Source organism: Delphinapterus leucas, chromosome 19 (genome assembly GCF_059928025.1).
Source record: "Delphinapterus leucas isolate spDelLeu-1000000601 "Yukka" chromosome 19, BTC_Dleu_Yukka2, whole genome shotgun sequence".
NCBI classification, from domain to species: domain Eukaryota; kingdom Metazoa; phylum Chordata; class Mammalia; order Artiodactyla; family Monodontidae; genus Delphinapterus; species Delphinapterus leucas.
Genome location: NC_143147.1, coordinates 9,003,467 through 9,026,358, shown reverse-complemented (window position 1 = coordinate 9,026,358; position 22,892 = coordinate 9,003,467). Strand labels below are relative to the sequence as shown.

General features: G+C 55.9%; 1 protein-coding gene across 1 annotated transcript in view; it reads left to right on the top strand.

Annotated features, from left to right (window-relative positions):
• LRRC75A (leucine rich repeat containing 75A) overlaps nt 1-22,892 on the top strand; it is a 36,177-nt gene that overhangs the window by 10,049 nt on the left and 3,236 nt on the right. The window contains exons 3-4 of the mRNA XM_089900300.1: nt 14,010-14,138; nt 21,571-21,686. Coding sequence (XP_089756426.1) covers nt 14,010-14,138; nt 21,571-21,686 — 245 coding nt within the window. The remainder of the gene's footprint in view (nt 1-14,009; nt 14,139-21,570; nt 21,687-22,892) is intronic.

Here is a 22,892-nt window from a genome sequence, read left to right as displayed (position 1 = left end):
AAGCAGGTTGTCAGGGAGCCAGAGGAGCCTTGAAGTCACTCCTCCACCCCTTCTTCTTCTGCATTTCCTTCCACAATGGACCAAACCTTTTATTTAAAATGGACAACAGTAACCACATGGAAAGACAAATGGGCTTAAATGCATTCACCGGAAGCCATCAACAAAGGATTATCTCCCAAGCACAGATCAGGAGGGCGCGGGGTGGATGACAGAGTGCTGAGAATCTGTGGAATGTAGGAGCGGGTGGACCTCAGGGACCTGCTGGCCCCAGCCTTTCTGCAGAATCATAAGCCCACAAGGTGCTCTGGGGAGCGGGAGGCTGGAAAATAAGTTTGGGAAGTAGCACGAATGCTCCCAGCCTTTCAGTCTTAAAGCGGTGGCTGAAACATCGGACGGGAGCAGGGCGCAGTGGTGGGGGGCACGTGCCTGGGGCCACACAGTGACCTAGGGGCTACCTCAGGCCTGGAGCCTGGGAGGCTCCTGCCCCGCCCTGAGCAGAACCTGGGTGGACCTGTGACCACAGGGGGCGGAGCAAACCCTCTTCTGGCCTGCTGTGCCTCCCGGCTGATTTTATGTTTTTCTGAAGAGAAAGCAGCCTTTTATTTATTTGTTGCTACTGCTGTTTCTTGGATTTTAATTGCATTACACTTGGCAATGGTCAAACATCTGTTTCCAGAGGCCTGCTTTGTGCAGAGAGTGTCGTTTTTAAAGACCTCAAAGTTAAAACACAAATAACGTGCAGCCGTGAAGCCGGCACGCTGCGTGCTGGCGGGGAGAGCAGACCCACCAGGCACTTGTCACAGTTAAGGAGGGTCACCTGCCAGGGTGCCCGCCTTCAAACCCTGCAGGGCCGGTGGTCGTGGAGGGGCAGGAGCCCCCAGCCGCCCCTGGGGGACAGCGGCCCTGCGGTGGGACGAGAGAACCGGCCTCGCCCCTCAGCCGGACAGGCAAGTGGGCAGGGCAGCGGCGGCCGGCGGCCCGAGGGGCAGTGCCCACCCTGGAGCCGGTGGGAGCAGCCTTGCCAGCAGGCAGGCCAATGCCAGCGGGTTTCTTTCAGGGAGAGGCCAACGCGGCGGTAGCTTTTATGACTTCTTCAAGTTTGCTTTGCTGTTTGGTGTTTCTGAAGTCTGAGAGAGAGAGAGAGAGAGAGAGAGAGAGAGAGAGAGAGAGAGAGAGAGTGTGTGTGTGTGTGTGTGTGTGTGTGTGTGTGTGTGTGTGGCGCGCGCGTGCGCGCACCTCTGGCCTCCCTCCCCGGGGACGGGCTACACTGGACACACACACACAAGGACAGCTGCCCGCCCGGACCTCGGCCTCATTGTCGTGTCCCTGGGAGGTTTATGGTGTCCTTGAGGCGTGTTTGTGCACACACACCACACACGCACATACACGCACATATATACAGACACACGCAGTACTCATGGGTGCTAGATTTTCTCAATTACGATTCAACATACTGAACTAAAAAATGTTAAAGCCTACTGTTTCCCTAAGATTTTAAGTCTAAGCTACAAATGCCATTCTGTTTATGAATCTAGTAGATTTAAATAATCACATTTAAGGGTAGAGGGCTTATAACTTTGTTAAGTTTCTTTCAATATCTTAGTGATTTTGCAAATTTAATATATCCAGTTTTCTTAAGTTTATAAATAGCCGTCCTAAAAAGCGGGACTTTCCCAAGCTCCTGAACAGTTCTTAAAATGCAATAAGCTTATAAATACGGTGAATATTAAATTCTGTTAAACATTTCGAAACTGTCACAAACTCGGCCAGATCCTCCTTCAGCGTCCTGCTTAAAATCATAAGCCTAAAGTCAGTTACTCACTCACCCCTTTCAAATCGGAATTGCAGGCCTCATCTGTTAGGTGATTCTCTACAGTGTTACAAGTGTGTGAAGCGCCAGATTTATGAATTTCTGGGTGCATCTGAGCTGCATTACTCCAGTGTCTGCCGGTGTAGTTCAACACCTTGGGGGTTAAGAGGCAGTGGATGAGCCCAAGAGCGACCTTCTGTCCTCAGTACCCCGAACTGCGCCCCCTCCAACTCCCCTGTCCGGGCGGCTTCACCGCTGGGCTGGATTCTGTCTGCTGCTGTTCCTTTCATCCGTCCTCCCCTGTTCCTCCTGCCCTCAGGGCCCCACCTCTTCAGCTGTTTAGCGGTGTCCTCTTGGATGGTGAACACCCCACGCCCTTGGCTCCGGGATCGTGCATCCAAGGCCACGCTAATGACACATCCCAGGGGGCCCGAAGAAAGAGTCCTTAGCAGCCACCTTCCCTCCTGGTACAGAACTCCTGCTACAGCAGCACTAAGGGATCTCTCCCCACTGCTTACATAGTTCCAGTGTCTGTGAACTCACTACTTGATTTTTTTTTAATTGTGGTAAAGGGTAGATAACATAAAGCTTATCATTTTAACCACTTTTACGTGTACAGTTCAGTGGCATTAAGCACATCTACAGTGTTGTGCAACCATCCATCTACAGAGCTCTTCATTTTCCCAAACTGAAACTCTGTCCCCATTAAACACTAATTCCCCATCCCCTTCTCCCCAGCCCCTGGCAACCTCCATCCTACCTTCTGTCTCTATGGATTGGACTCCTCTAGGGACCTCATACGAGTGGCATCATACAGTGTGTGTCCTTCTGTGACTGCCTTATTTCATTTAGCATCATGTCCTCCCGGTTCATCCTGTTGGAGTGTGTGTCAGGATTCCCTTTACCACTTGTTTTTAAATGTTCTTTCTTACATTGGGCTGGAAACCGTCTTAGGGGATGTGGTTCTATAGGGAGCATTTCTTTTTTTTTTTTTTTGGCTGTGCCACCCGGCTTGCGGGATCTTAGTTAACCCTGTCCAGGGATTGAACCCCAGGCCCTCGGGAGTGAAAGCACGGAGTCCTAGCCACTGGAGCGCCAGGAAATTCCCTACAGGGAGCATCTCTGACTAGCCCAGTCCCACCTCTGGGAGCAGACAGCAAAGGAGAGTATGTCGGGGGTACACGCATCCAGAGAGGACCCAGGGCTGGTGGAAGCAGCAAGGAGGTTTCTGCCGATAACGGTCCCAGTTGCCCACAGCTGTGCTCCTGGTTGAGGTCAGCACAGGCCAGAGGAGGAAAGGGGTCCCCGCCCACTTGCCCTAACCTTTTCGCCTTGGTGCGTCCCCTGGGGAAAATGCCACCGCTGTTTCCATCCGCTGTATTAGTTTCCTAGGGCTGCCGTCACAGACGGTGGCTTCGAACGACAGAAACTTCTTCTCTCACGGCTCTGGAGACCAGAAGGCTCAAATCAAGGTGTGGGCAGGCCACCCTCCCTTGAGAGGCTGTCGGGAGAGTTCACTCTTCTTCGCGTCAGCGGCTGGTGGCCCTGGCTGCATCCATTTCCCATCCCCTTCTTCTCTGTGTCTGTCTCTAGTTAGGACACCTGGCGTTGGATTTAGGGCCCAACTGGGTAACCCGGGATGATCTCATCTTGAGATCCTTCTGCAAAGACCCTTTTTCCAAATGAGATAAATTCACACGTTCTGGGGACTAGGGATGTGGAGTTGTCTTTGGGGCGCTGCCATTTAGCCCGGCACATCCGTTTCCGTTTCTCACACGTGGTGTGTACCTTGCCCCAGGTGTCCCGTCCACCCCGTCCATCCCCGGCGGGACTCTGCCCACCTTCCTTAGAGGCCGTGGTCTTCATTCACACGGAGCTCCTCTGGCTTCTCCCCTTGGCGGCTTCCTGGGGCTGCATCTCCCTGACAGCACCTGACAGTTCCCGTCCCTCCCCTGGGAATCCCCGAGGCAGCCAGAATGTCAGGGGGGAGGGGACACGGAGACCGGTGGCCCAGGCAGGCCCAGTACTGCAGACTGTGTCCCTCCCCCGGAAGAGTGGCCTCTGATGTTCCAGAGGAGGACCGCGTGCGATCACTGCCTCGTTATCGCCCCGCGCACGCGGGCTCCGGTGGCTTCAATGCAGCTGTCTACCATTTCTGGTTAATATGCGGAGCCTGCTGCCTGCTCCTTCCCCGGGCTCTGCCGCAGGAGCCGTAGCTTCATGCCTGGAGGAGAGAGACAGACACAAGCGCATCTCCCGCAGGGCCTTCCTCCTGGGAACAGGCCCAAAACCTGGAACTTAAAAGGCAAGAGGGTGCTCGTGGTTTAAAATAGCGAGTGCGTGGCAGCCTGCTGAGTGGCTTCCGCCTAAAATACCTGCGGAGACACACCAAAAGCAGATGAAAATTCCTGAAAGCCAAGAAAGGTGGGCGGCCTGGGAGGAACCCCTTCCAGCTCTGAGACAGATGGAGCTGCCCCGGCTCCCCCCCGGAAGCTGAGACCTCCCAGAGGAAGGGGAAGCCCCCTTCTCCCCAGTCGGAGGGAGTCGTCAGGCAGCTGCCCCTTTCCCACGCGAGCAGTGATTCGGGGGCAGAAACAGTACTGTTGAGCGCTGCCCTCACTGCACCTCCCCAGGCATCTCTGCGTGTATTTGGAGAAAGCCACCCTCAGACGCTACCTCCACCAGGCAGGCAGGAGAGAGGGAAACCCGCGAGCGGTGGCCGCTGGCAGTCCAGCGTGGCCCGTGGGCTCAGCCAGGGATGGGGAAGTCCTGGGATGTGGACACCACTGTGGGTTTCCACAGACTCCATCTGTGGAGTTTGGGCGGCCCAGGCTGTGGAGGTGGGCAAAGATGTCCCTTCCCAAGGTCAGAGTCACATTAGCTCAGTGTCCGGGGTGTGGTCCCCCGGCTGGGCTCCTTACAAACCAGCACCTGAGAGGTGGGCTCGGTCGGCTCTTATCCAGGGAGGCAGCCGTGGGACAAGGTCAAGATTCTGGTTAAGATTCCAACGTACGGGTGTGGTTTTCACACCAACAGGCAGTTACTCGACACCAGCTGGGTGTCCTACAATTCAACTCGATTCTGATGCTCTCTACCCAGAGGTGGTGTCCGATCCCACAGGTTAAGGGGATCCCACAAGGCAGCCCCCCACTTCAGACTCTAATCACAAGTCCAGGTTGTTACCCGTGCTTCTGACCAATCAACTATAGGTTGGAGGTTCTCACGACCCTCTCCTTGGGTTGGATTAATTTGAGTGGCTCACAGAACTCAGGAAAACATTTTACTCACTAGTTTATTATAAAACGATGTAACTCGGGACCTCCCTCGTGGCGCAGTGGTTAAGAATCCACCTGCCAATGCAGGGGACACGGGTTTGGGCCCCAGGAAGATCCCACAGGCCGCGGAGCAGCTAAGCCCGTGCGCCACAACTACTGAGCCCACGTGCTGCAACTACTGAAGCCTGTGTGCTGCGACTACTGAAGCCCGTGTGAGCCTAGAGCCTGTGCTCTGCAAGAAGAGAAGCCACCACAATGAGAAGCCCGTGCACCACAACGAAGAGTAGCCCCCGCTCGCCGCAACTAGAGAAAAGCCCGCGCACAGCAACCAAGACCCAACACAGCCAACAATTAATAAATTAAAAAAAAAAAAAGATGTAACTCAGGAACAGCCAGATGGGAGAGAGGCACAGGGCCAGGTGTGGAGAAGGACACAGAGCTTCCAGCCCTCCAGGTGTCCACTCTCCACACCTCCCCGTGCTCACTGACCCAGAAGCTCTCCGAACCCCGCACTTTGGAGAGTTTCTGGAGATTTCATCACATAGGCTCAACTGATTACCTCGTTCGCCATTGGTGACTGATTCTCTTCATCCCCTCTCCCCTCCCTGAGATAGGGACGGGACTGAAAGTTCCAACCTCTAATGACATGGTTGGTTCCCCTGGCCCCATCCTCAGGTGACCAAGGGGCCTTCCAAAAGTCACCTCATTAACAAAAATAAAGTCATTAAAAAAGTCATCTCTGGGTTTCCCTGGTGGCACAGTGGTTGAGAGTCTGCCTGCCGATGCAGGGGACATGGGTTCGTGCCCCGGTCTGGGAAGATCCCACATGCCGCGGAGCGGCTGGGCCTGTGAGCCATGGCCGCTAAGCCTGCGCGTCCGGAGCCTGTGCTCCGCAACAGGAGAGGCCGCAACAGTGAGAGGCCCGCGTACCGCAAAAAAAAAAAAAAAAAAAAAAAAAGTCATCTCATAACAAAAGACACCTTTGTCTCTCTTATCAGTTAGGAAATTCCGCAGGTTTTAGGAGCTCTGTGCCAGAAAGAGAACAAAGACCAAATATCTATTTCTTATTATAAATCACAACATCACACTAGACAGATGGTGGATGGGGGTCTCACTAGATCACCCCTCCTTCAGGGGTGAGCAAGTGGGGAAAATAACCCTGTGCGTCGGAGAAATACTGTGGAGGCTGGACCCTGACTCTGGAATGATCTACGGCAGGATCCGGGGGAAATGAACTTCGTGGGAAAGGAACAAAATGCCACGAAAAGAGGCAAAAAAGAGAAAAAAGACAGAGGGTGAGATGAAAAGGGAGATAGATGAGCGAAATAAGAATTGCAAGGACTCGAAACGCTGGCCAACACACAGTCCTGACTGGAAGCAGTGGGAGTGGGGTTGACGGTGCCAGACGTGAGGTCAGTGGCAGAATGCAAACCCGGCCCGTTCGCGGGCGTGTGTTACGGGATGAACACGAGAAGAGGTCAGCTCAGAAGGCGCTCAGAGCCAGCATCCGCCCTCCTGATGAGACAGGCTATAAAAAGGTCCATGTTTGTAGATGGAATGACCCCAACACTGAAGGTAAATTCAAAGAAAACACCCACAACTAGACACACAGTGGTAAAAAATTGTAATAACCAGGTGTGGCAGGCAGAAAAACAATGGCCAGAAACATGTGCTCCCTCGTATCTCAGGAAGGTGTCTGTTTTTGCCTAAGTGGCAGGACCTTTTTTTAAAATTTAAATTGTTGCAAAATGCACATCACATACAATTTACCATCTTAAATTAACCATTTCTACACTTGAGTATCGTTAAGCACATTCACATTGTTTTGCAACCGTCACCACCGTCATCCTCAGAACTCTTTTCATCTTGCAAAACTGAAACTCTGTCCCCCAGAAACAACTCCCCAGCCTCTCTCCCCGAAAGCCCCTGGCATCCGCCGTTCTACTCTGTGTCTATGAAGTTGACTTCTCTGGGTACCTCATATGCGTGGAATCATCCTTTTGTGACTGATTTCTCTCAGCGTAATGTCCTCAAGGATCGTCCACAGTGTAGCATATGTCAGATCCCATTCCTTCTTATTCCATTGTAGACATATACCACACTTTGTTTATCCATGTGTCTGTAGAAGCTGATGGACACTTGGGTCGTTTCCACCTTTTGACCATTGTGAATAATGCTGCTATGAACATAGGCGTAGAAGGATCTGTCTGAGTCCCTGCTTTCAGTTCTTTGGCATATGTACCCAGAAGTGGAGTCGCTGGGTCATACGGTAACTGTTTTTAATTTTTTGAGGGATCGCCGTGGTGTTCTCCACGGTGGCTGCACCACTTCACATTCCTACCAGCAATGCACAGGAGCTCCAGCTGTGTGTCCATCCTCATCAACACTGGCATCTTCTGGTTAGAGTGGGGCTGGCGGTGGCTTGAGCTAAGAACTGGATGAGCCAGAGAAGTTGATTTGATTTGTATTAGGAAGGGAAGGGCTGGGTGCTCAGAGGGTTTGCAGGGTTGAGCTGAGCCGCTGAGGGACAGGTGGGGTCTTGGGGGAGACACAAGGAAGGGATGTTAGGAGCTTGGCTGGGCTGTCCGAGGGTGCCCTCTTGGTGGCGCTGTGAGATTGCTGTAAGGGCATCAGCTGCTTTTCGGGCTATGCTGTACGTTGGACTGATGTTCCTGGGAAGGGGACCGTGTGCTGAGACCATCCAGGAGAGGCAGCGACAATCCCATGGACGTCTGGGCAGAAAAAGCAGCTCAAGACACAAAACCCAGGCTGCCTCAGAGTCGCCTGCCATGCTGAGTACCAGGGGGCTACCGCATTTTGAAGGTTAGTTTCTCTCTAGCCAGGTTGCCTTCAGGTGCGACGTTAACATAAAGGATTTTTCAGCTAGGCTAGAGCTCAGAAAATAACCACCCGTGTATTCATTCTGGATGACGTTCTCCGGCAGCGACGGCATGAGGTGCGGGTATGGGAGCAGCTCCAGGGAAGGGCTGAGCGGTGGCCCTGAACGCTATTGCAGTCCCAAAGACGTGCAAATCTGTGTTCAAACTGAAAGCAAATGGCCAAATTTTATCATCGATAGAGTGCCTTTAACAAAAAAAAAAAAAACCCCACAAATTAAAACAATAAGAGCAGTGACCTGGATCTAAAATCTCTGATTATATCCATAAAGGCCAAGAAGAGGAGAGGCTGGCGGTCAGGCAAGTGTCAAAATTCCCCGCTGACCCTCCACCCCAAGCGCTGCCGAGGTCCCGGGTGCCCCCTCTGAAGCTGCCCGGGGTCCCCACGGTGCCAGCTCACTAGTTCGGGGCCAGCCCCCGAGATTGATATCGCTTCTGCTCCCAGACACCAGACATGAGCTGTGGGCATGGGCTGAGCTTCCTCTCCCAGACGCCCCCATCCCGCTCCACCACCAAAACCACACCCGCATCAACAGGGAGCCTCGCTGAGGGTCGGAGTGACGGGAGAGAGCATAGCAGGGAAGCTGCACCCTCCCCAGGGGCTCCCTGGCTCCTAGCCTGGCTCAGCTTAGCCCCTTTCTCCCAGGGTACCCCATGCTTCTAGCGCTGCGGTTCTCCGGCGCAGGGTATCAAGAGCCCTCTTTATTTTTTCCAATTTAATTGTTTTTGTTTTTGTTTCTGGCCGTGCTGCGCGGCGTGCGGAACTTCCCCAACCAGGGATCAAACCCACGCCCCCTTGAGCGGAAGCGCAGAGTCTTAACCACTGGACCGCCAGGGAAGTCCAAGAACCCTCTTTATACTTTTTTAACTCTTTTAAATTGAGATATAATTGACCTGTAACATTGTTTAAGGCCCACAGTGTATTGACTTGATACATTTATATTGCAATGTGGTTGCCATTGTTGCGTTAGCCAACACCCCTGTCTTGTCCCATAAACATCGCTTCTTCTAGTGTTGGTAACAATAGTTTTGTTGTCTTTCATAGTTGTACTGTGTATTAGTCTCCAGGACTTATTTTTCTTCTAGTTGCAAGTATGTACCTTTAAACACCGTCTCCCGTTCCCCTACCCCCCAGCCCCAATCCACTCTGTTTTTCAGAGTTCAGTTCTTCTTAGGTTCCACATGTAAGTGAAATCATGCAGTATTTGTCTTTCTCTGACTTACCTCACTGAGCATAATGTCCTCAAGGTCTATCCACGTTGTTGCAAATGGCAGGGTTTCTTTCTTTCTCGAGGCTGAATAGTATTCTATTGTGTATATAGACCACAACTGCTACATCCAGTCTTAGGTTGAGGGGCACTTAGGTTGTCGCCGTGTCTTGGCTGTTGTGAATAACGCTGCAGTGAACATGGGAGTGGAGATATCTCTTTAATAGTACGTTTTCATTTCCTTTGGATATATACCCAGAAGTGGGATTGCTGGATTGTATGGTAGTTCTGTTTTTAATTTTTTGAGGAACCTTTATACTCTAAATTATGGAGGACCTCAAAGAGGTTTTCTCTCTGTGGGTCATATCTTATAAATGCCATCTGCTGTATAAGAAATCAAAACAAAAATATTTTAAAGATTTATTTATCCATTCATTTAAAGTTAATAAGCTTGCAATGTGAAAGAAATTTTTGTGAAAATAACTATATTTTCCAAAAGAAAAACTATAGTGAGAAGAGCGACATTGTCTCATAGTTGTGTGACTCCCTTTTGTGTGTGGCTGGCTTAGTAGAAGACAGCTGGATTCTCACACACACTGCTTCTGCATTCGGTGTCTTGCAGTAGGTTGTTTTGATGGTTGAAGTCTACAAAGAAAATGTAGCATCGTGCTGCTGTGTCACTGGAAAAGAGGCCCTCACAGAGGCCCTGGAAGGGTCTTGAGGACCCCCTTCACACTTTGAGAAATACTGTGAATCTCTGCTCGCTTTTTGGAAAGCCGTACCCCTCACTCTTCCCACTGGAGTGAGTCCCCAAACCTGGTTCTTCAAGCTTCAGTAACACGGGAGCCCCACTTCTTCGAGGTGACACGTGCTTGCCGTTCACCCTCTTGGTCGCAGGCCAGCGACACTCTCCGTGCCAAGCTGCCCAAAGCAGTGACTCGGGCTGGTGTTCCCAGGTTTTCTGATCGGGGACGGACCACACGCACAGGTCCCAGAGATAGTACCATTTAGATTCGCAATGAGGAATCTAGGAGTCTCCTCAGTGCCTGGTATTTGAAAGGCAGGCCAGCCCCTCCAAGGCCAAAGCAGTCGCCCTGGGCAGCCTGGAGGAGCCGCACGTGGATTTGGTTCTTCCACCCCCCTCACTCCCCCACCCCGACACGCAGCCAGAACGCTGGGCAGAGCGGAACACTGAGGTCCCTGGTGGGCAGGGTCGGTAGCACTGTCAGTGCAGTCATGACACATTTGTCCCCAGTGTGGGTGACACGGAGAGGACACCAAGAACGCCAGATGTGGCCCGAGGCCCTCAGGACATGTGAGGTGTCTGAAAGCCGCACAAGCATTCCGGGGGCCTAGGTGGGGTCGAAGTAAAGGAATAAAAGGATAGATAAAAGTGCAGCAGCGTCTGTCAGGCCCCCATCTGGGTCTCCCTGTTGCAGCTTCTTGTAACCCGGAGCCCTGGGACCTCCGGGAGCCCCACCCAAGCTGGAATTCACAGGGCGGGCGGTGGCCATGACTCACACGTAACTTACCCAGAGCACGGGAGCAGAGCCACATCTGCCTTCCAGGGGAGACTTCCTCCCCCCCTCTGCCCCCTCCCCCCCTCTGCCCCCTCCCCAGCCACAATTCCATGACCCCAGACAACAGCAGCAGCATGGAGAGAGGGACCCACTGTCAGCAGGCTGGGCGCCCAGACTGACAGGGAGGGTGGGGACCTGCAGGGCGGGATGTGGCAGGGGGTCGGGGGGCTGGGGAAGGACAGTTTACATCTTCCCACACCTGCCCCAGCGTCCTGGGTTAGCAGCTAGGGTTTTCTTGGTCCTTCCAGGATGGGATGGCCTCTGCTGGCCTGGGAAGGAGGGGAGTGGGAAGACGGGGCAGGGCTGGTAGGAACCCAAGAAACCCAAGCAGCCATCCAGACCCAGGGTTTCAAACGTCTCTGACAACAGAACTACTTTAAAAAACAGAAACAAACAAACAAAAACCCTGAAGGGCAGCCAGAGAGCTGTTCTGCGGAGAGCTGGGCCCAAAGCCTTGGGCCTCTCCCCTGTCACCATCAGCCCCACGGCCTTGGGACACAGCTCAGCAACTACGAGCGGGGTGCGTTCGCCCATTTCACAGATGGGGAAGCGGACCCCAAGGGGGAAGAGGTCTCTCGTCCACGTAGTGACAGCCTGAATTCCGCTTCCTACATTCCCAGCCTCTCCTACCACACAGAGGGCGGCGCCGGAGTCTGCACTTTGCTTGGTGACAATTAGCGTCCCCGCAGCCCCGGCACGCCCTGCTGACCGTGAGGCCGGTGTGGTCTGTGCGCCAGGCTCCCTGTCCTGCCCCGACTCGCGGGCTTTTCTAGAGAGAGAGAGGTCGTGGCTTTTGTCACGTTCTCAAATGGGCCTGGTATCCAAAAAGAGGCTAAGAACCTCTGTACGTGGCGGGGGGCGGGGGGGGCACCGAAGGGGGATGGGCGCTCAGCTGGTGATTCTCTTCCCTGCGGAGGCGTTACCCTGTGTTACTAGGTTTATGTCCCTCGCCCACCTGTGACGCGGGGTCACCGTCCCCATTTTACATACGAGGAGGCTGAGACGCAGTGACACAGGTAGCGTGCCCCGGATGCCTCCCGAGAGGCTGAGGGGCCGGACAAGCAGGGTGGGGACAGGTCCACGGCAGGATTGGACCTGTCCGCACCCTGATCCGGCGCCTCCCTCACCACGTCCACGCCAGACCGTGTCAATTATCTCCGCAGCCAGAGAACCTGGCGCCGGGCACGGCCGCTGCCTCTGAGGCTCATTCCTGCGGAACAGAAACAGCCCAAGGCTGGCCCCTTGTGTCCTCGATGGCACTCGAGACCCATTTCTTCCAACAGGGAGGTGGAGGCAGAGGTCCCGGAACCATTGAGTGAGGGGGGACCCCGCTAGGACCTGGACTCGCGAGGCTCCCCATGGGACAGAGAGCACGGCCCCTCCAGATACCCCAGCAAAGCCCTTTCTCTCTTTGCTCTTAGAAATGTCAGTGGCCAAACCACAGGGCAGCATCCCCGCCCTCCAGCCTGCTTGCTGCCCAGCTCACCCCACGGGTAGACAAGGCAGATCCTCCCAAGACAGGCCCTAGGCCCACGTGGAAGCCCACCCCTACCATTCCTGAAATTCTTTTTTTTTTTTTAACATCTTTATTACATGCAATTTATTTTTCTTTCTGTGTTACTGAGATATAATTGACTTGGCACTAAGTTTAAGGTGTATAGCATAATTACTTGACTTACACATATTGCAAAATAATTACCACAATAAGTTTAGTTAACATTCATCACCTCATATAGTTTGAAAACATGTTTTCTTCCTTGTGATGAGAATTTTTAGAATCTACTCTCCTCACAGCTCTCAAATATACCACACAGCTGTGTTAACTATAGTCACCAGCCGTACATTCCATTCCTGAAATTCGGACAGTTAGTTAAAAACAAAGTCAGCTGCTGTGAGCCTTGCTTCTTCATCTGTAAATTGGGAATAACGAAACCCAGCCTACTTGCTTTCAGGGAATTTCTAAGAATCACATGGGGAAGGTATTTAGAAAAGTTCGGGATAACTCACCGAAATGACAAGGGAGCAAACCCCAGCTGGGACTCACCTGTCACCACACATTCCTGTCCGCAGGTCGCTGGACCATGGCATCCCGGGCTGGGAGCCTTCCTTCTCTAGGCGGTGATGGGGCAGCTCCACATATGGCTTGGGGGCCCAGGGGACCTAGGGTGGGGTGGTCCTCAGATAGGAATGTCCTCGTTCCTTTCTGCTCTGTGCAAGGCCCCAAGCTAGGAGGGAACCACAGCTCCCGCCAAGGACAACAGAAACTGGAGAGGGGGTTTGAGAAGAGTCAGAAGCCATACCCAAGCTCTTCCACAGACAGAGGGCACAAAGTGTAGTACAACACCCTGGGGTAGAAAACCATCTTTCTTTACTTCTCTAAAGCAATTAACTCTGTTTCAAGCCCCCGCCAGCTTGGCTGGTGGGAAATTCAAGCTTAGCCGTGTCTGGGGGGCCTGCCCCTTTCCTGGGGTTGGACAAGGATCTTCGGGTCTTGTACAGTCCAGAACATTTGGAGCGAGGCCCCGGGGATTAGGACCCAGACCGGTCACTGCTCTTGGCCAAGCCCGTGGGGTCTCTTGCTGGTGGACAGGGGTCTCTGCAGATGCTCCCAGCCCTTGCCCCTCCCCAGGCTTAGGGAACCTCTGCCCCAGAGGTTTCTGCCATGGCCCCCGCCCACCCCGTGCCCCTTGCCTCTGTGCTCCCGCCCCTCCTGTTACGAGGACTGCACTTGACACCCTTTCTTAGGGGGAGGGCTGGTGGGGTCTTCTTCTGGGTGCCTGGCAGCTTCTCCTTTTAACCCCACAACTCAGAGACCCAGCCTCCCAAGGCAAAGGAACACCAAGGCGGGGTCCTTCACAGAAGGAGCAGTAAAAATGACCCCAGAAGCAAAAAGAAAGCAAATAAATATCAATACGTGGTCCTGTCACAAAGCACGGGAGTTTTACTATCACGCCGTTTCCAAATTTCGTGCAGAAGCAGCCACCAGCGCTGCGGCCCACAACCCTTGGCTTCATCCTCGGGGGAACTGGAGAGGCAAAGGCTGGGGGGCTATCTGGGGAGGGCCGTCTCTGCAGGGGCTTGTCTGGTCCCCGGGGGAATTTCTGTAAATGCTTCCATGTGGGATGGGAAACCTCTTTGGAGGGGTCTCCTCCCTGGCCAGGGGGTACTCTGGGCATGTTGGGCGGGGCTCCAGGGTAAGGTGGGCCTCGCTGACCTCTGGGCATCCTTCCCTCTTGCAGGACCTAGGCATGGAGTCGACCTCGCTGGACGACGTCCTGTGCCGCTACGCCAGCTTCCGGAACCTGGTGGACCCCATCACACACGATCTTATCATCAGCCTGGCACGCTACATCCACTGCCCCAAGCCGGTAGGGTGGCCGCGGTCTGAGCCAGTGAGCTCCAGGGTGTAAGCGGGGAGCTTCCTGGGCGGAGCAGCCCGGTGCCCGAGGGGGGCTGGCCACCCTGCCCTGAGGCCCAGCATCCACGGCGGAGGCTGCGTACCAGCACCATCAGCGCTGGCCTCGTTTGGCCCACGGGCTGCAGTAAATCTGGATTCATTGCCAACATGTAAACCTCAGAGTATTTCACACAATCCCCATATTAGCTGCCCTTGAAAAATGGGAAGCTCTTCATTTCTACAGGCCTGGAGCTGAGTAGCCACCCCTGTTACATGGGGCCAGAGCCAACAGGTACGGTTGTGTAGGCTGTACCCTGCACAAAGATGTGTACACAGAGGTGGCAGGGGTCGGGGAGACAGGTGACAGCTTGGTCCAGCCCTCTCTCTGCCCACCAGCCGGGGGCACGGGTGCAAGACTGTGTCCACCTAGAGATGGGCTTTGTCTTCTTTGCACAAAGGCGCTGTGTAAGCAAATGTAGCTGTGGCCCTACATGCCGCTCTGTTTGCTGCAGTCCCCACTACGCCCACTTGTCCTCCTCTCTGAGGCCAGGTGTCATTTTACACCCACCCACTTCACTCCTGTCCACTTCCTGCCTGGCTCTGAGGCTCTCCAGGCTCTGCGGGCGCTGCCCAGCCCCTCTGGGTCTGGGGGATCTGCCCCTCTTCCCGCTGGCTCCACAGTCCAGGCTGGGACCCAGGCAGGGACAGGAGGGCCAGGGCAGGGCAGCTCCACACTTGGGCTTTTCTCTCTGTTTTGGTTTCTTCTCTCCCATCCCTCAATTTCCAGCAGCTTCCAAGAGATGCACTTCCTTGCAGCAGGAAGGAAGGGGCAGGAAGCCAGAGCAGGATGGAGGAGTGCCTGGGGCGGCCTCCACTTCACAGCAGGACCTAGGATTAGGGCGAGAGGCGGTTCCCAAGCCCACGCCGCACCTGGCCCGGGCGTCCAGGGGCTGGAACCTTGCTCTGGGGTGGCACCTCCATCTGGTGCTTTGTCTAGGGCCTTCTCTCTGGCTTCTCTCTGGACTGCCTGGTGTCAAGACTTCAAGGTGGGGGGCTGGCCATGGAGGGCTGGGTGCCCGTCGGGGCAGGTGTGGGGTGGGTTGGTGGAGGGATACAGCAAGAGGCAGGGGTGCTGGGCTCAGACGTGTGACAGGTAATGAGTGTCGGCAGACTGGGAGCCCCAAGGCCTGGGGTCGAGCAGCTGGTGCAGGAGCCACAGGGGACCGGCTGCAGCCGGAACCGCCCGCTTCTCATTCAGGGTATACCTGGCTGTCCTGGGGAGCTGAGACCAGGCCGTAGGAGGCCTTGTGGGTGCCAGACCCCTGCCCTTTCCAGAGCATGGATTTAGTTGCCCACAGGTGAGAGGAGTGACAGATGACAGGGCACTCAGAGCAGCTCAATAGGAGAGGACTGTTTTTTATGCCCATCTTAGAGTTGAGGAAGACGAAATACAGGTGATGAAGCGATCTGAGAAAGGTTACGGCCCAGGTGAGAACCCCAGCGTTTGGGCCCCACTGCTGGGCAGGGCAGGCCAGCGCTCAGGTGCTGGATCTCTGGGCCATCAGTGCTCCGTGGGGCTCACAAGACCTGGGCTGGGCTGGGGAGGAGGGTCCTGTTTGGGGGCAGTTCCAGTGCTCCCCTCCCTCCACGCAGGCGGGTCTGCAGGTGGCCAACTGCCCATGTCGACCCCAGGAAACAGGACAGGGCTAAGGGACTGCGGGCTGAGGCCAAGGGGTCCTGCACTGCCGTCTGTCCCCTCCACTGGGGAGGGCTAGAGGGCCATTCATGGGTGGTTTTGCTCAGGCTCCTACATCAAATTACCATTGACTGGGTGGCTAATAAACAACAGGCACTTATCTCTCAGAGTTCTGGAGCCTGGAGGGCTGAGATCAGGGTGCCGGCCTGGTCAGGTTCTGGTGAGGACGCTCTTTGTGGTTTGCAGGCGGCCACCTTCTCCTTGTGGCCTCACGTGGCAGAAGGGAGGTGAGCTAGCTCTCTGGTCTCTTCCGATAACCCTCGTGGCCTCATCCAATCCTAATCACCTCTCAAAGGCCCTCCCTCCAGACACCATCACGTTGGGATTGGGGTTCAGCATATGAACTGGGGGCGGAGGGGGGACAAACATTCCGTCCATCGCACAGGTGTAACCTTCTAGGTCACTTAATTAGCTGAACTTCGTTTTCCTCAACTCGAATGTGGACATGGCCATGCCCTTCCCTATAAAGCTGTTTCGAGAGCTCAGTGAGATGATTTACAGGAAGCATGGGCGTGTGCCCGGCACGGCCGAGAGCCTCATGCCCAGGAGCCGAGGTGTAACCAGTCTGTGGGCACTGACCACGTGCCAGGCAGGGTGCTCAGACTTAGCAGGTCAGTTGTGGGACACAGAAGCAAGAATGTCGCGGCCTCAGGCCCAGCCCCTGTGGACTCAGAGTCTTGGAAATCAACAGGCTGATCGCCAACCCAGATTTCCAGAGGCAGCCAGAGTGGGGTCCACCCCGCTGGAGGCCTAGGGCCTGGCCAGTCCCCTCCCCGTACCCAAGGCCATGTGGCAGGAGAGGCCCTCTGGAAGGACTCTCCCAGCTGGGGTTGAGGCATGGGTGGGAGATCCTGGCTCTGAGGTCCCCAAGCTGATGATGGGGGCGGCCTCTGCGCGTGCGCGCGCGCACACACACACACACACACACACACACACACACACACACACGTGAGCTGGCTCAGGGCTAGCCAGGCCTTGCTGCTCGGACCTCTTTCATCTGAGAATTTCAGATCAGCCCAAGTGTGTGCCGGGAGGTTGTAGACAAAAGGCGGGGGGCAGCGTCTCCCTTAGCTGTGAGAGGGGACGAAGAAAGTAGCCCTTTCTGGTCCAACTCCTGGTGAAGCATCCACAAGACACATAATCCTTCCCACTGCTAAGATGACCACCTCGAATGAATCCTGTCGATTTTCTCAACCTACCAGAAACCCCCTCCTGTACCCCAGCAGGGTGTGGGCCGAGACCCTAGAAAGGGCTGGGTCTGTGCCTGCCCGCAGAAGGGGGAAGAAGCAAAACCCCATCCCGACCCTGACTGCGTATTGATGAATCCCAAGTCTGTATCTGCAGCCTGGCTTTAGACTCAAAAGTCTCCCCGGTCCTGGACATTTCCGCCTGGGTGTCCCTAAATCACCCAGAACAAATCCCCCTATCAGCGCGGATCGTGTCGCGGGAAGTTTTAGGGACTTCTTCCTTCCCACCCAGCACGTCTGTTCCATCATGTCCACCGTCAGGCTTCCCACCAGCAGACACTAAAATGAGGGTGTATGCTCAGTGATTTGTTGAGGAGCTCTCCCAGAGCCACCTTGTGTTTTTTTTCTTCTTTTATATTTTATTGTATTTTCTATTGCTGCATAGCAAGTCACCCCAAAGCATGGTGGCTTAAAACAACAGACATTCACCATTGATCCATCTCTGCAGGTCAGGAATTCAGGAGCAGCACAGGCGGGGGGTTCTAGTTAGGGGCTCAGGACATTGGCCCAGGCTGCGAGTCCTGGTGGCTCGACGGGGACTGGCAGGGTAGCATGGCTGCTGGTGGGAAGCCTTAGCTCCGAGCCCCGTGACCGGTCCACAGGACTGCTTGAGCTTCCTCACATCAGGGCAGATGGCTCGCCCCAGAGGGGGTGATCCCCGAGAGCAAGGGAGAAGCACAGTGTCTTCTATGAGCCAGCCTCAGACGTCGCATACTGTCCCTGCTGCCGTAGCGTATTGATCACCCAATCAGCCCTAACGCAGTGTGGGAGGAGGCTGTACCCTGCCAGGAGGCCAGCATCCGTGCGGGCCGACTTGGAGGCTGGCTAAAGCAGGGCGAGAGTGAGAAGAGTTAATCCTGGGCCTTTCTCTCCTGCCCTCTGACCTCCCTCCCGTTAGCTGAGTCGCACTGACAGCCAGGAGCAGGAGGGCCGGGTGGTGCCGTCTGTAAGAGCTCAGCCTTCCCAGCACAGAGAGCGGGGTGGGGAGTGAACAAACAACCCAGCACAGTCTCCGGATCTGGAGCAGCATCCAGGGTGCAGTACACAGGGCAGTCATGTCTGATGACTGAGTGAGGAAGCCTTGGGTGCAGAGCGGTCGGGGCTGTGCTTGCTACACTTCTTGGGGTGGGGGGTTGAAGACGGCAGGGGAGTCGGAGGGACACGGTGACCCGGCCCGGAGGGGCCTGCAGGTCTGCCGTGGGCCTCTCTCCCAATGGGTCAGTGAGTCCCTCAGGCAGGGTCTTCTCCGATGCCCGCGGTCAGCGGCGCTGGGCCAGTGCCCAGTGTACCCGACTTGCGCCACAGCCCCTCCCCCTCCTTCCTTCTCCACGGGTGGGAGGGAAAGCCGCAGATTCCGCAGCCTGCCTTGCAGCCTCGTCTGTTGCAAGAAACAGAAGCCTCCGCGGCCTGCCTCGAGCCAGGAAGAGGACTTATCCTTCCCGGTGGCAGCCAAGCTTGAAAGAGGCACTAGAACCCCAAACAGCACAGACACCTGCCCCCCTCCCTCTGCTCCACCCAGCCTCACTCCCCGCCCCCCGTACCGACACCTCATGGCTGCCCAGGGCTCCTGAGTTGACTTGTCAGTGCTCAGCCCCCGAGGAGTCTTGTCCCAAGTCGGGACTTCCCCAGGGTCCGCCTCTGGACCGGTCAGCTGTGGCTTGGGAGTGGGGTGTGGTCCCACAAAAGCGCTGCTGGGCCCCGCGGCTTTCCGAATAAGAGGAGACGGGCCAGCATCCTCCTTCTTCGCCTCCTTCCTCCCCTTCCTTCCTCGTCCTCCACGCTGGGCGACTCCTGCTTAGTCCTCTTCCTGCAGGAGGAGGCCTGGAGGGGGCTTCCGAAAGTGATGGGGTTGGGAAAATGTAGGTGGGCTTGCTTGAGGCTTTTCCGGTTTGCAAACGATAGAAGCTACTTGAACCAACCTTCGCAAAAGATTCATCCCTCAAGGGCAGAGCAGAGCCCAGCCTCAGAGCGGCTGCGGGGTTTGGATCCTGATGCCATCCTACACGGCGAGTGGCCTGCCACCCCCTCCACTTCTTGGTGCCTCGGTTCCCGCATTTGTCAAGCAGGATTGTAGGGGCCCCTGTTTCATGGGATGGCTGTGAGTTAGTACCCAGCGTATAGTAGGCAATATAACTCGGTAAACGTTAGCTGTGTTTCTTTAGTCCAGACAAGCGGAGGGGCTCTCACTTCCGAGGACATTAGCTCACGTTTGGTCTCAGGTCCGCTGTTAAGTGACCACATCTTCTGTCCCTGTTTAGTAGATGAGGAAACAGGCTCAGGTTGGGGGCCTCGCCCTGCGCGCGGCTGCCCCCTGGTGGCAGTGTCGGCGCACTGCGGCGGCTGCTTTGCCGCCTCTTTTCCTGTTCCTTCCGGGCCTGGAGGGCGGAGGGAGAGTACGTGGCCCCTGATTTTGGAAGCCCTGCGGGAGGTTAGGTTTAGGGCCAGGAGCTCATTCTTCGGCTTTGGAACGGGTGCTGTGGGAGACTGACCACGTTCTGTCCCGGGTGGTCGCAGGGGTGATGCCGGGCAGACCACCACACCCCACCCGCTGGTCCTTCTTGTCTTTCAAGTGTGTCCACCTGGCAGCACAGGGGAATCACCAGGGGAGCTTTTAAAAGTCCCCGTGCCCGAGCTGCCCACCCATCACTGCGGGGTGGCCCAGGCAGCAGTGTTGTCTAAAGCTCTGGGTGATTCCAGCATGCACGGGTCCTGGGTGCAGACCCTCAGCTCGAGATGTGCCAGCCCCTCCCCTTCTCCCTTTGGCCTCCAAAGTTGGCCTTCACCCCGGCCAGCACCGTGACCCCTGGGATACGTTCCAAGACCTTCATGGGATGCCTGAAACCGCAGAGAGCACCAAACCCTAAAAACACTGTTTTTCCTGTACTAAAGGGCAGGTAACATACACAGCGATAACGCACTGTACAAAGGGATGATATACGTCCCAGGCGGGAAGGAGTGGGACAGCAGGCAACTTCATCACGCTGCTCAGAATGACGCACAATTGTAAACTTCTGAGTTTATTTCTGGAAGTTTCCGCGTAATATTTTCGGACCGAGGTTGACCACAGGTAACCTGAAACCTTGGAGGGCCAAACAGCAGATGGTGGGGGGGCGGACAGCACTAACAGCGTGATGACGATAACGGTAATAATCAAGCCAGCCTTTACTGAGCAGCCACTCTGTACCAGGCGCCCTGCTGGGCACTGGCCCCAGGCTCACGGTTGACCTCACCACATCGCGTTGCTGTCTGCAAGTGGGTTTGCATCCGTGCCTGGTACTTCCTGGCCTTGGCCCTTGGCACTGGACCATCTGGTGGGAGCACACGCTCTGGGCCACTCAGTCTCCCAGGCCTCGGGGACTCTTCGTTGAATCGACTCCCCTTGAGACAGAGTTGGAACCTCTGAAATCTCTCTGCTGCATCCTTTAACCCAGCGTATTTGTTTGCTGGGGCTGCCATGACAAAAATACCACTTAAACAACAGAAATGTGTTTCCTCACAGTTCTGGAGGCTGGAAGTCCGAGATCAAGGCGTCAGCAGGGTTGGTTTCTTCCGAGGCGTCTCTCCTTGGCGTGTAGACGGCCGTCTTCTCCCTGTGTGCTCATATGGTCTCCCCTCTGTACATGTCTGTGTCCTGATCTCGTCTCATGAGGACACCAGTCGTATAGGATTAGGGCCCACCGCAGTGATCTCATTTTACCTTAATTACTCTTTAGAGGCCCAATTTCCAAACACGGCCACATTCTGAGGTATTGGGGATTAGGACTTCAATTTAAGAACTTGGCGGAGGGACACAATTCAGGCCATAACACCCAGGGTCTCAAGGTCAAATGCTGATGGGCCAGACAGGTAACGAAGATGAATGAACTGGGCCGGAACCACTTGGCGCCTCATTCTTTTATTTTCCCACCGTTGACGTGGGCAGAAGAGACATGGTAAAGTATTTCACCGTCCCCTTTGCTGTGTGGAATACGCGAGCAAGGACGTTTGCTTGTGGTTGAATCCCCAGCTTCTAGAGCAAGTGCCCGGCACCTAGGAGGTACCCAGTGGGTATCTGTCAGGCGAGCGAGTGAGCGTGATAAGGAGGCCCTGGGCATCGGGGAGCGGCAGGGACCGTGGCGACCCTGGCTAAGGGGTCAACTGTCATATCACCTGGAATCCAGACGTCTCTAGAAATCTCAGGTTTTTCAATGATAGCAACGAATTCACAAAACTAAAACCATCGTGCAGACGAGTTTGCAACCCCTGCTCCCTGCTCAGGGCGGCCACCTTGGGCCGGCACAGCAGGCCTCCCCAGCTCAGCCTGGGGTCCATGCTGGTCCCGCAGAGGCAGGAAGCTGGAGGTGGGGGCCTGGGCTCCCTGCCTGCTCCATCGACTCAGGGACCTGTGGCTTCCTCTGCAGGAGGGCGACGCGCTGGGCGCCATGGAGAAGCTGTGCCGGCAGCTGACCTACCACCTCAGCCCCCATTCCCAGTGGAGGCGCCATCGCGGGCTGGTGAAGAGGAAGCCACAGGCCTGGTGAGTCGCGGTCACCCGAGGCGGGTCTCCTCCGCCACCGCCCAGCCGCCTCCTACAAGGGCAGCTCAAAGCCAGCTGTGCTGGGCCGGGCGTTGGGGGAACAGCACTCCGTCCCAGGGCCGTGGGGGGAGGGCAAGAGCTGCTTGGAGAAGGTGAAGTGAAGGGCTGGGGGCCGGGGGAAAGTGGCAGGCAGGATGGGCATTCCAGGTGGGCAGGAGCCCTGGGAGATGCTGGCGGCTGGGCCCCGCTCTGTGTGGTGGGATCTGGGGGTGCGTGCCCGTTCTGATGCTGGGGGAGGGGGACAAGAGGGGTTTCTGATCCTGGTGCGCTGAATGGGGGCACTCGCCCCACCCCCTCCCTCCCCCCAGCCCTCCTGATGTCTCCCAGGGGGACCCAGACCCCAGCCTTGTCCCTGGCGTACAGCAGTGAGGACCCTCAGGGCTCGTGTGGCCCCCTGCACCCTGGGGGCAGAGGGGACACTGGGACACAGGACCTGGGGGCCAGAACAGCACCGCAGAAAGAAGCAGAGGGGAACCACTTGCAAATCACGGAGTGGAGCGGCCGGGGTCCCGAGGCTCTGGCAGGGCCCTGCTGGCGCGCAGGCTCCTTCAGGCCCCACAGACGGCAGGGGAAGGCCAGCCCCCTCGCTGAGCAGAAGAGCTCTGGGCCCCCTTCCCTGGTGGAGGAAGTCACCAAAGGGGGCGCCAGGTGGGCTGAGGGCAGGGACCAAATGCGGGGACAGGGCAATTCTGTCTGTTTGTGCGCTAGTTCTGGAGGAGGGAGATGCAGGAGGGTACGCTCTGTTGGGACCCAGGGGCCTCCTGTCTCCCCGGCACACAGGGCGCTCAGTCCATTCTTCGTTCAGAAGCCTTACTCTGCTCGGACGCCTCCCGGTCCCGCTGACTGAAACCCACTCAGGCCCAAGTGATGGTCCCCCGCCCGCCCCCGCCCACACACTGGCCTTCCTGCTGGTTCACAGACACGCTGAGCTCTACCAGCCTCAGGGCCTCTGCACTTGTGTTCCCTCCGCTGGGACTCTTACCGAGCTCTTCCCTTGGCCTGTTTTTTCTCCTAAGAGGCCGACAAGGAAGCCCAAGCTGTGATCCCAGGGCTGCTGATGGTAACAGGTGCTGCGCCCCCTCCAACTCCCTGTCCTTCCCAGGGTTGGAGCCTCGGGGCTCGCCTGGGGTATCTGGAAGCTGGGAG